The 12,500-nt window shown below is 36.3% G+C and overlaps 2 protein-coding genes across 5 annotated transcripts in view; both read right to left on the bottom strand.

Annotated features, from left to right (window-relative positions):
• Positions 1 to 2,789, bottom strand: part of gyg2 (glycogenin 2) — a gene marked incomplete at its 3' end in the record, with an annotated part of 9,048 nt that extends 6,259 nt beyond the window's left edge. Inside the window, exon 1 of the mRNA XM_080053004.1 lies at positions 2,707 to 2,789. Coding sequence (XP_079909130.1) covers positions 2,707 to 2,713 — 7 coding nt within the window. The 5' untranslated portion in view covers positions 2,714 to 2,789. The remainder of the gene's footprint in view (positions 1 to 2,706) is intronic.
• Positions 2,790 to 4,523: 1,734 nt separating this feature from the next.
• cd99 (CD99 molecule) overlaps positions 4,524 to 12,500 on the bottom strand; it is a 20,660-nt gene continuing 12,683 nt past the window's right edge. For 2 of the 4 annotated variants that reach the window (XM_080053061.1, XM_080053062.1), the window contains exons 11-14: positions 9,500 to 9,610; positions 9,046 to 9,096; positions 8,230 to 8,268; positions 4,524 to 7,616 (exon numbers count right to left, since the gene is read on the bottom strand). In XM_080053061.1, the coding sequence (XP_079909187.1) occupies positions 7,588 to 7,616; positions 8,230 to 8,268; positions 9,046 to 9,096; positions 9,500 to 9,610 (230 nt within the window). In that variant the 3' untranslated portion in view covers positions 4,524 to 7,587. Of the gene's footprint in view, positions 7,617 to 8,229; positions 8,269 to 9,045; positions 9,097 to 9,499; positions 9,611 to 12,202 lie in introns of those variants that run through there. The other 2 variants (XM_080053063.1, XM_080053064.1) reach the window with 2 other exon arrangements.

Raw genomic sequence — 12,500 nt, 5'->3', positions numbered from 1 at the left:
ATACATTTATTTTATATAGCGCTTTTCAAGTATTTTTATAGCACGCAATTAAAGTTATCAGCGACTCCTGTCTCTACGTCTAAAGCAGTGGTTCTCAAAGTGCGGCCCGCGGGCCGAGCACATCTGGCGGCCCGCGGCCCGCATTGAATTATGAATTATAAAAAAAATAAAAAAAAATTATCATATATTTTTTTTTTTTTTTTTTTTTATTGAAACGCACCGAGGGGATGCGTCCCCCGTAACAGTAAAAACAGTACAGGGGTCGAAACACTTCAATATCCCTCCTAATTGTTTGTATTCATTCCCCACTTATTAAACTTGCGCAGTTCGGCTGGCCTCTGCCTCTCGTTACAGACGGCTGGTCAGCCTCCCGCAGTGCAGCAGGCAGTGTAGTGGTCCCAATGTAAGTTGTTAGATAGTGAGCTTGTCAAGCCCAATACGATGCACTTTCTCACATTCAAGGTGAATTAGATTAGGTCAAGTGTCTAAGGAAGGATGCTAACATTATCTGGTTTCTAACTCTTTTGCCTAAAGTTTAGCTAACAAACTAACGTTAGCTAGCTGCTGATAGCCATGGAACTATCTGCCTAGTTGACTGCTGATAGCCCACCCTGTTTATTTCCAATGTATAGTGTCATAATAGTTAACACTGCTGCTGCATCATGAGTAGTGAGTCCTACAAAAAAACACTCCAAAAGGTGATACGTTTTCAATGTGTAGAAAGTTTTGAACAATAAAGTAGAATAAATATTTGAATGCAATACAGAATGCCTCAGTGCCTTGATCTATATTCCATTAGATGTGTGTCAATGGGAGCGAGTTGTCTTTTCCTTAACATTTCCACCATAAATAAATACAGAAGACACAAATTACTGCATAAAAATTAACCAAAATGCACAAAATGAAGTGTTCGAACCTCAAATTTTTCTGGGGGACAACCCCCAGACCCCCGCTTTTAATGTGTGTTCCCCAATGTTGAAATGAGACCTAGCCCTTCATTTATTACTTTAAATGTGTTAATTACACAGTATTGGATGCTGACCAATACATGTAAACTGTAAAGACGCAAAGACGCTGGCCATTGAAATTATTTCAGTTTTATAATTTTTTTTCCTTCGGCGGCCCTCGGTCCAATGTTGGGTTCCTAAATTGGCCCTCAGCTATCAAAAGTTTGAGAACCCCTGGTCTAAAGGCTAAAACTGGGTTTATTCTATTGCAATGGATTTGTTTATCACCATTTAAATATTGAATATGAGCAACATTTTAGATTTTACTCCGATTTCCACAAGAAAAGTCAAAATGATGGAAGGAGGAGCCTGCATTGGTCAAAACCATAGTGTGTTGACGTGCACCAAGTGTCTGGAACTACATACTGTACACTTAAAAAATATATATTCTTCTAAAAATGACTTAAAGGGACACTGTGTAACATTTTAAGTAATTTATTAGCTAAAATCAATATCCTCATTCATAAATATGTCCTCATTGGTGTAAAATCACCTCTGCCAATAATCTGAATGATCCTCCTGAGCGGAGAATTACAAATATTAATATTACATTTTGTACATTGAGAGGGTAAGTCTTATGGAGGCATCCATGTTTTTGGAATGTCATCAGGTGCATTGTTTAAAATGTAGAATTGTTCTTGTCCTTGAAGGCCACTGTAGCTTCTGTTATTATTCAAAAGGGGTGGGGTTACCCAGGGAGCGTTGCAATCTAGAACTTTCTATAACTTTCTTGATGATGTCATATTACACAGTGCCCCTTTAAAGATTTAAAGAATGGCTCCCTCTGCATTAATCTCTAGGGAGAAATGATTTTCGAACTGCTTGCGGTCCTTTAAATGCATTAATTTATCATATATTCTATGGAATATATTTATCTATATTCCATAGAATAAGGGTAAACCCATTTGTATAAGACACTTTACTATTAGTACACAAGCAAATTAAAAACAGGCGTAGCAATAAAGCCAACACACAACTACTAAAAGTAAAGACAAATATATTAAAAGGAAAAGTAAGTTGAACACAAAAATTACTTATTTATCACTCTTTTTTGCAAATCTTTTACGAATTTGTTAGCGACTTTTGTATGACTTTTTAGCAAAAAAATATAAGAAAAACAGCATATAAAATCAATAGTAATGTACATATGTAAAATAAATATGTAAAAATGTCATATCATTGGTTGAAGGCGATTCTAAAGAGGTGTGGTTTGATGTGTGATTTGATATAGTTGTGACAGGAGAGTCACTTTCATTTTCCTGGCCTGCAGTCAGATACAGAGGAATTTAACCTTTTGTGTGCACAGCAGTGTTACGTTTCAATTGGCACACTGTTTTATGAGTGTGACGGGGCACATATGCAGTCTTTTCTGATTTTGTCAGTACAGTAGAATTTAACATCTTGTTAGGGGGGAGACCAGTTATAATTCTGTTCTCATGGGGCAATTTTTATAAGTTTGATATACTTAAAGGATTACTGAGCGATTGTAATCTAGAACACAACTTTTTCCGCGGTTAGTATTAACATAAACAAAAATTCAGCAAACTTTAGCTGGAGATAGTATGCCTTTAACATGAGTATATGGGAGGTCAACTAGCATGACTGAAGCATATTTAACTTCTTAACTGAACACAGTTTAATAACTTTCTCATACATTTGTGAAAAATCGAGATAATTCATATTATATAAAGTCACCTACCTGCCATTCTTGTACTTGATTTTGAAAGGAGATCGGAAATTTGCTGCAATTTTTACCCAGGAGATTTTTTTTTGGAGGAAAAGTTACCACGAGGGCACCGGTGACTGTGGCATCTTTAGAAGTGATCGCAGAACCTTAAATAGTCTAGAGGATGAAGAAATATCTAACAGAAGTCCCATCCCATGTTGTGTTAATGGGCAGTGTAAAGAGCAGTGTGAGTGAGGCCCACCGTGTCTGCTTGCCTGTTTGTTCAACTGGTCATTCAACTAGTAGAAAGTTGGACCTAGCCAAGAGTTGTGCAACCTGCTTAACCTTTATAAGCCAGGGCCACATTCATATTTTCATCCGGACCGCTTCTTGTTACACATTTACCCATTGATGTCCACGCCGGAATTTTATAATTTTCCTTAACAGCACTCCTGAGCTAAGAATAAATCCATTGAGATGTTTCAAAATCAGTCCAGTGCCGGTTTCCTAACATACTATTTTGAGTGGTTAGTCACAAGGGGCCAGCCATAGACATATACTCCATAGACATGCATTAAAAAAATCATAGTCATGGAGCTTTGTTTTTCTCACAGATATCTCCCACAAGGTGCATTGGAATTGGAAAATATGTTTATATATATATATATATATATATATATATATATATATATATATATATATATATATATATATATATATATATATATATATATATATATATATATTTCTTTCCTGAGTCCATCTGGACCTTAAGTTCATAACGTGCTTTTGAATATGTGATCAATAGAACCTTTACTAGCACTATATGGGTTGTATGTAAAAAAAGAAGGAAAAAATGAATAATTTATATCGGTAGCCACTTGATATAGTGTTATACAGAAACGCCTGTATCTTAAAAAGTAAAAGGAGTTATATCAAATGTGAGGTACCATTGTAATCAAAACAAGTTGAATTTCAATCATTTGCACTTTGATCCACGTTTAACTGGGGCTCTGGTTTCCCTACCAGTGTCTCCATGTGCTTGAGATGTCTTGTGCAATGTTAACTACAGCGTCTTAATCTGTGGGCACATGATCACTATTTAAAGGTTATAGAAACAGGGGGGGGGGGTCATCTTACCCTCTGGCTCGACTACATTACCATATGTGCATCACTTGATCTTATTTTATGCTATGCTTCTATGTGGAAGCAGGATACTTATGTAGATAGAAGAACACATGTATGCCTGGATTTGAATTTACAGAAACATTATTACTATAATTATCAAAATTATGTTTAAAGATATACATGTAAGATTTTTCAATTTAAATAAAGTTTTTTATACAGTATATATTACTTTTCACTGGCATTTTGTCCACGATAACCATTCCACCTAAATTTGACTGACTAGACTTTAGACCTCTTCTCTAAATACTATTTTGAGTCGCTACTGCCCTCTACATTCGCACCAGAATCATACAGGCACATGAGGTGACATCAAATCAGAATTGTGTTTCTAACGACAAATATAAAATTAAAAACCACCTTTGGATAACTATTCAGCTAATTATTTAGACATGGCAATGCAGTCAATAAAGAGACCACACATTCCTGATACATAGGACACCTTTAAAGATGTGTATAGTATAAAAACATATTATAAACACATTATATATTTATTTAATTTATTTACTTATTGCATTGCTTGCTCTTTGTTTATATTTACACTTTGAACCTTGATTATGATTTTCATATATAAACAAAAAAAATAAAAAATAACTTGTTAACATTTTTTTCTAAACCAATAGATGTTCTAAAGCATGCCGTGACAAAATGACAGATCACACATCAACTGTACATGGTTTTATTGAAAACACATCAAAACTACATTCAACTACAGAAACATTGATCTAATTAATTAACCTGGATTAAGTATTTTATTGTACTAACTGGAAACACACGTTTACGACAAAAAAAAAATACACATGTCGAATTGTCCAAAGCACACAGAAGTATGGAGCGTATAAAGCACATGTTAGCAGTTACCTATGCACATTCATATATGGAAGTATTTACAGCTCATAAAGGCAGCAATATATAAAATGTTTTAGCATTAACAGAACAATTCTTCAAGCAGAATCCCGTGATGTAACATTGCGTTTGATTCATATAAGCTGAAGTCACATGGATGAGTCTGAGAACTGAACAACGTAATGCAGAGAACTTAAGATCATAATAAGGGTGGACAGAAGAAGTGTCATGACCGCTGCTAAGAAAGCGAAGAAAAAAACTGCTCAAATAAACGGCAGAAATCTCCATCTTATCAGGTCATCTCTGTCTTTGATTGACTCCTAAAAAGACACTATTTTCTTGATACAAACATGTCAAATAGATTGCAATAAAAGACGTTTTGTCTCATGATTTAATTACTTTAAAGTTGCTTAATTAGATTTTGACCACTAGGGGGGAGGAGTGGGGAAACACATTTAGTTTTGAACTATTTGGGAGTGCCAAAAAACAAAAGTCACTTTTCAGTTTATACTCGTTTGAATCATTGCCAATAATACTGTTTTTTGTTTATATAAAAATCCTGATTGGAGCATTTAAGCGTTTGGAAAAAAAAAAGAAAAACACACAAAACTTTACTCTGCGGTGTACAAACTTCCCGACAAACATTTAGACTTTTATATATGACACAATGTGGATACTAATAATCAATCTCACTTAACAACAACAACAAGGCACTTTATTGTGTAGGTGTATTGGATGTACTGTATACATGTAGTAAGTTTCCTGATTCACAACCTCACAGCATTTTACATTAAAAAAGCTCCTTCATCCAGTTATATGATGATTATGTCAAATCCACTGTATGTAGAATAACTAAGTAAATCCTCAACTGAAAGAGATGTCCCCTCTTTTATAGGTATATTTGTCTATGTGTACATGATTAATTTTTCGATATTTGAAGCTGTATTGTGTCAAAGTGAAATAAACACTTTCTTAGTTGAAACAGGTTTAATTGAATGTGTATAGTTGGCATTCCCACAACACCAATTCAATCAGTGTCTCTTTTCTTATAGAAATAATGTTTTAAATTCACTAATTATTTCCAATTGCTTGCATTTACCTACTGTTAACAGTCAATGAAACACAACATGCATTCCACAGTCGCTTCCTGTTCATCTTAGGCTTTTAGTTTGAAAATACTGCAAGTACTGCAAGTTGACGCTATCTTAAGAGAGTTAAAACAATTTCAAATTAAAGCGACTGGATTTAATAAGAGAACAGAAACGTTTTTGTTAAAACGGGAAGATTAAGTTCAGTGCTGAGCATCACCATAGATATATATAGTGTTCTCTATATATATATATATATGTATATATATATATATATGAGCATCTATATATCTATATATCTATATATCTATATATATCTATGAGCATCACTACATATATATCTATGAGCATCACTACGTTGCTATGCTCATGTAACTATGGCTCTTTTACACTTGCACCATTGACCGTGCTGATTTGCATTTCCATTACCTATTATACTGCACCTTGCCAAGCCAGTACGCGGGCTGCATTGACGTAGCGACATGTAAATAGCCTCCGTCACTCTACCAGACATATGCCTAACACTAGAAGTTATTTTTGTATATAACTAAAATACATAAGAAATTATAAAGCATATTCAATGTACAATACATAGTGTCATTAAAAGCCCAAATAATTCTCTGCATAGATGCTACAACCATGTGGCAAATAACGAGCACTTAGTCCACTAGCTCAATGCTAACAAAGAATGGAAAATGCAATTGACTTGTTAACAGAAATTAGCATTTTGATCGCGGTAACATTAAACAATACTCTTTTCTATAAACAGCAAAAGAGGGCAGTGCTTTTTTAGGTCTTCAACTCAGGGTGCGGCATCATTAGTTGAATGCAAACCCATAATCGGCTCTAGCACTGCTGTAATGAAAATGCAAACCCATGCAAAACTGGGCCAAACCGAGCCAAACCAAGCAAGCACTTGTGTTAGGGAAAAAATGCCATTAGTGGAGCTAGCTGAGAGTTTTTATTGGCTTAATTCACAACCAGTATTTACATGTGCGGACTGGCAGGAAGACATGCTTTTCTTAGTGAATTTAAGGTTCCGGCAGACTCTGAAATGACAGAATTTAGTTCACAAAAAACAAAGAAAAAAAGAGGAAACATTTTGGGACTTAAGGTGCTAAAGAAAATACTTAATACATCCATTCTGAACCAAACAGGTGGAAATAGCTTTGTTCGATGCTAGCTGCATGGGTCTGCTCAAGTCAATATCAGTGGGGAGAATTAGCCTATTTAAAAAAAAAACACTTTATGTGACTTTTATGTATATATAAACTGTGGTTTGGGAGTTAGTATTGAAAGAAAAGTCAGAGAAATTAAACAATGCATTCATTTGTGCGGTAGTTAGGCTATTATACACATTAAAGGTGCTCAGAGGAACTTTCAGTTTGTGTTTATTCCAGCAGCCCCTTTGGACAAAAGCGGTTGTGCTTTGCACTGATGGTCTACTCTTGCTTGCTGTTACATGTAATTAATGATCATATGAGGAAAAATTAGACTGTTTCATAAATATTTAAAAGTTCCTCGTAACACCTTTAAAAAAACAAGAACTATTTGTTGAAATCGAAGCAGCTCCGTTGAGGATCTAGAGTTGGATTTTTGCTTAAAGTGGAGAAAAAAATTACACACAACTAAATGTATATTTTCAGTTTACGTTTTTTTTTTTTTTTCAAGTTAGGCTTCAGTTGTAGTAAATGGTTGACACAGAATGACCCAGAGAAATGTATCAGCTATAAGATGATAAACGCTGAGTGTTGTAGAGAAGGCCACTGACTTATCTTCTTGGTGGTTATGGTGTCTAGGACGTCCTTAAGAGGTTGCTGAAAACTGCAATGTGAAAAAACAGAAGAATTAGTGCAAATATTCCGACTGGATGAAAGAGAAACTTACCCTGCGTTCCAAATCGCATAGGCTTCTTTCTGCTATTTAGTATGGTAGAAAAAAAGATTTAGGATGTCCCTATTCTTGTGGTTAGATTTAGCATGCTTAAAAATACCTGGATGCCTACTACATCCGGTCGAGATTTTTGGTGTTGAAATAAGCATGCTATTTGGGCGATTCTGACCCACAATCCAGTGCGCACTGGAAGTGACGTCACATCAATCGAGCCTCTGTATTAAAACAACCAGGGATCTGATGGGTATATTAGCAAGTGGCAAGATCAAGGTGCAATGTTATGATGAAATAAATAAGGTAAAATATGTCCCAATTTTGGAATGGGATTTGTAGTTAGCTTTTTAGTCAATTTATTGAACATGTTAAAATAATACAAACAAAAAAACGAATGAGTAAACAGTTTACTTCCGGAACCGTACTGTTGAGCCCTATTCGCTCTGTTATTTAGTATGGTAGAAAAATATTTAGGATGTCGCAATTATTGTGGTTAGATTGAGCATGCTTAAAAATATTATAAATAGCATGCTATTTGAGCGATTCTGACCCGCCATCCAGTTCGAACCGCCAGGTGTGGACTGAGCCTCTGTATGAAAACAACCAGGAATGAGACGGACATATATAAGCATGAGGCAAGTTCAAGGCGCAATGTTATGATGAAATAAATAAGTAAAAGTATGTCCCAATTTTGAATAGTCTAAAACCTTTACTCCATAGCAGACGGTGAGTGCACTAGCTGCTGTCCACCACTAGATGTCAGGCTACACACACACATTGCCGTAGCCTTGGTTTGGTTTCTTTCACATCAGTTTTAAGAATAGATATGTTGCATAATGATAAAAAAAAATGGGTTTTAATTCTCCCCCCATTGACATTATGGTATATCAAAAACAGTTTGCTATAGTGACTTGTATGATGCGGAAATACCCACCCCTAATATTACTAGCGCTCCTAAACCACACAGCACATATAAAAAGGGCAAAAAATAAACAAAAATGCATTAAATAAAAGGTATACAAGCAATTGGTTGTAAGAGTTTTGAACTGTTTCAAAAAGCGCAATTGCAAAAATTATTGACTCCTTTCCAAGTGATTATTTGAAATAAAAGTAGTGCAAGAACATTTTAGAGAAATTGAATATTTCCATAATAAAAAAAACCCATTAAATAAGTTCACAACCACAATGGCTGCGTCTTACATCTGAACAGACACTGATAGCTGTTCTGGAGGCCAACAGCTTACTAACACTACATTTTGTTTTTTATTATTTCACTTGTAACCCATTTGTAAAAAGCAAATATTAACTCTTTTTTTAAGGTTAAACTACATTTTTAATGAGATTGTAATCGGCAAATAAGACGTACCTTGATTATCGGACGTCCCTTGATGGCTTTTACCCATCTCTGGATCTGCACCTACATAAAGAAAATTTTAGCAGTTTACAAGAGTATCATACCTCGTGTGTGTGTGTGTGTGTGTGTGTGTGTGTGTGTGTGTGTGTGTGTGTGTGTGTGTGTGTGTGTGTGTGTGTGTGTGTGTGTGTGTGTGTGTGTGTGTGTGTGTGTGTGTGTGTGTGACTCTATCCATGGCTGTAAATAGTATCTTAAAGGTGCTCTATGCAGTTTTAGGGGAGGTGGATTTATTTACATTTGCAGAGCCTGCAGTTAGTTTACAAAACATTCCTTCTCTACATTTAATTCTTAATATTGAACAATTATATCATCATAAATCAAGACAGAATGACTTTCACTTCTCTGACACACACAAAGTTACATAGTGCACCTTTTAAGATATAAATCACATCAAAATCCTACTAACCTCCCTGGATCTTGAAGCAAAGCTTTTTCTTCTGGTAAGCGACGAAACTGGACGCTGCTCCCACCACAGCCACTCCTACTGCACTGATGATGGCCGCCATTGGTCCAGGATCTAATAGACATACAAAACATGTTTATTAATTCTAAACTTATTTTCTTTGTCTCTGTACTTGAGCAAAGACAAACATCTTATTGAGTCAAATACTTAGGTGAAAACTATGCAGGGTTAGAGTTAGGGTAAGTTATTGAATAGGGTGAAATTTTTTAACGTATAGATATCATCATGAAACTTTGAAAATTGATGTAATTGATTTAAAAGTTGAGACAACTAATGTTGAGATAATGGCCGTTAAAGATGGTTGTATATGAGCAATATACAAACGCAAACAGACAAGGTTTTGTCAAATAAACACCTAAGTGTCGATTTTGGACCTTGGATTTATACTAGTATGAAAGAAGACATGTTATAGAAGCAAAAAAACGTCCAATAGTATCCAGCTGCAGCCCCGGAGACAAGCACCCTGGCGTGACGACACCCAGGCGTGACGGAAGTAACTGCGGTGTGACGGACGTTACCTGTAGATTTTATTTTTGCAACGTCATAAACTTCTAAGTTGTAAACAACGTCAAACAATAACAAGACAGCAGACCGATACTAAGTTTGTGTTATTTATATTGTTTTGGCGATTAGGTTCAGGCATCACAGTTGGGTGGTTAGGGTTAGGGCAAGGGGACAGATAGAACATTGACGGAACACGGCGGCGGCCATCTTGAGTACGTCACGTCAAACAATAAAAAAGACCGCAGACCGATAGGCTTCTAAATTTCGGTTATTTAGGCCTATATTGTTTTGAGGATTAGGTTCAGGCATCATAGCTGGGTGGTTAGGGTTAGGGCAAATGAGTGACATAGCAGACATGTCATGGAAGCTAAATAGTCAAAACTCACGTCCGTCACACCACAGTTACTTCCGTCACGCCTGGGTGTTGTTGTCACGCCAGGGTAACTTATCTCCGGGGCTGCAGCTGGACCCTACTCAAAACGTGGGCAATAGTTCTTAGACTGTTAACTGTCATTCCCTCAGTTTTCCACAAGGTGGCGTATAATAACTTCTGATTAAAGAAAACAGAATCTATTTGCAGTTGAAAGAGTTTCCCATAAGTTCATGTGAGGAAAAAAATATAGTAAAAAAAAAAATGTAAGTAAAACTTTATTTTTTTTGCTGATTGATTGATGATATGTTTGATTATGATTTTTGAAGCATAATGGTGGGGATTAGGAGAGTACAGTCACACCTAGCTGTAGGGCCGGGCGTGGCAGGCAAGAGGCTGCAGCGGTAACAAAGAGAAGGGCTTTATGTGTTGACTAAACAGACACACAGTGAGTCATGAGGGAGGGGCGTGTCTCGTGACTGAAATAGGGCGTCGCCCGGACAAAGCAAAGCGGCGGAGGATGCCCGCTCGCAGTATGACTTACTGCTGGGAAAAACTCAGTGTGTAGACATGTGTGCTTCTTCTACACACACACACACACACACACACACACACACACACACACACACACAGTAGGAGACTCACACACACACACACATGGATGCACGCACACACACACACACACACACACACGCATGACGCCTTGAGGGGCAGAGTTTTTCAATCCTGATTAACCTTGAGGGGCTGAATCTTATCCTGCCTGTTTATAAGTAGCGTGATCACAAACACACACACACACACACACACACACACACACACACACACATACAGGCCTCCATTATACATCATTATACATCAAACACATTGCAATGTGAACGCTGATCATTCCAGTTTTGTTTTATTTTTTACTCGTGCATTACATGACTTTCTCATGACGTTGCAATCATTTCAGCAATGTAACACATTCCATAAATATTCAAGGCACACGGAAGACAAGCTTTCAAACATCAAAGAACCCACCAAAAATACCAAAAATAAAAATTTTGCCAGTAACCAAAGAGAACACAAAGAACTGCTCATACGCTAAAGACAGTTGAAGTGAAACACCAACATCTGATCAGTCATTTAAAGTATCTACGAGGAAATTTTTTATATTTCTGAATCGTCAAATTTTTCCTCTGATGATCATAAATGACCTGCAACAGCAAACGAGACCATCAGTGCAAAGAATGCAATGTTTATATAGTCAGACTGTCTCAGCATATATTGCTGACTATGTTAAGAATGTAAGAATGCAGACTGGTGGTGTGTGTAAAAGCAGGCGTATTTTGACATGTATGGGTGACACTTTTGCTTTCCACACATGCAAACATAATGTTATTCTCTGCAAATACGAACGGTTATAAGCACACCAGCAAAGCAGCTCACATACCAAATGAACAAGCTAAAAAAAAACTTGAGCTCTTCATTCACACACTTAATCTCTCGTCAAATGAGCTACTTAGAAATAAAGCAAAACAACAATAACTTACAAACACACACAATAAGCAGAAAAACATCCTTCTATTAGCAACAGAAAGCAACCAATCCACCAGTAAATTCCTACACATTAAAAACGAAAGGTAACATAAGTTCAACACTCCAAATGACTAACATATGCATATGAGTAACATAGGAGCTGGGTGGACATAATAAGACAAAGGAATGTAAGGACACACCCATATATAGGGTGTCTGCTAAGTCTGGAATCACAGGGATACATTCAACACAGCGCAGCGCTGCAAGTTTTAACCTTCATAGTGGGGGGTCGTCTGTAATTTGTTGTAAGTTGATGTGAAAGTTTAGTTTTCACTTCTAAATTGATGGTAAGGCTCTAGAGAAAAATGTTGGTTCGAGTGTCAAGAAAACAGACCAAATATAGTTGTTTTACCTGAATTAAGATGATAATAATGATTTTGATTGTGGCCATTTCGGAAGATGGGCAAAAAATAAAAAAAATAAAAAATTGGTTCTGGTTTCTTGACACTAAGACCAAAATTGTTCTATAGACCCTTCCCTTCAATTTAGAAG

This window comes from Ammodytes marinus, assembly GCF_949987685.1.
Source record: "Ammodytes marinus genome assembly, chromosome: 24".
In the NCBI taxonomy this organism is placed as follows: Eukaryota; Metazoa; Chordata; class Actinopteri; order Uranoscopiformes; family Ammodytidae; genus Ammodytes; species Ammodytes marinus.
The sequence above is the reverse complement of the archived record's forward strand: the minus strand, read 5'-3'. Positions and strand labels throughout refer to the sequence as shown.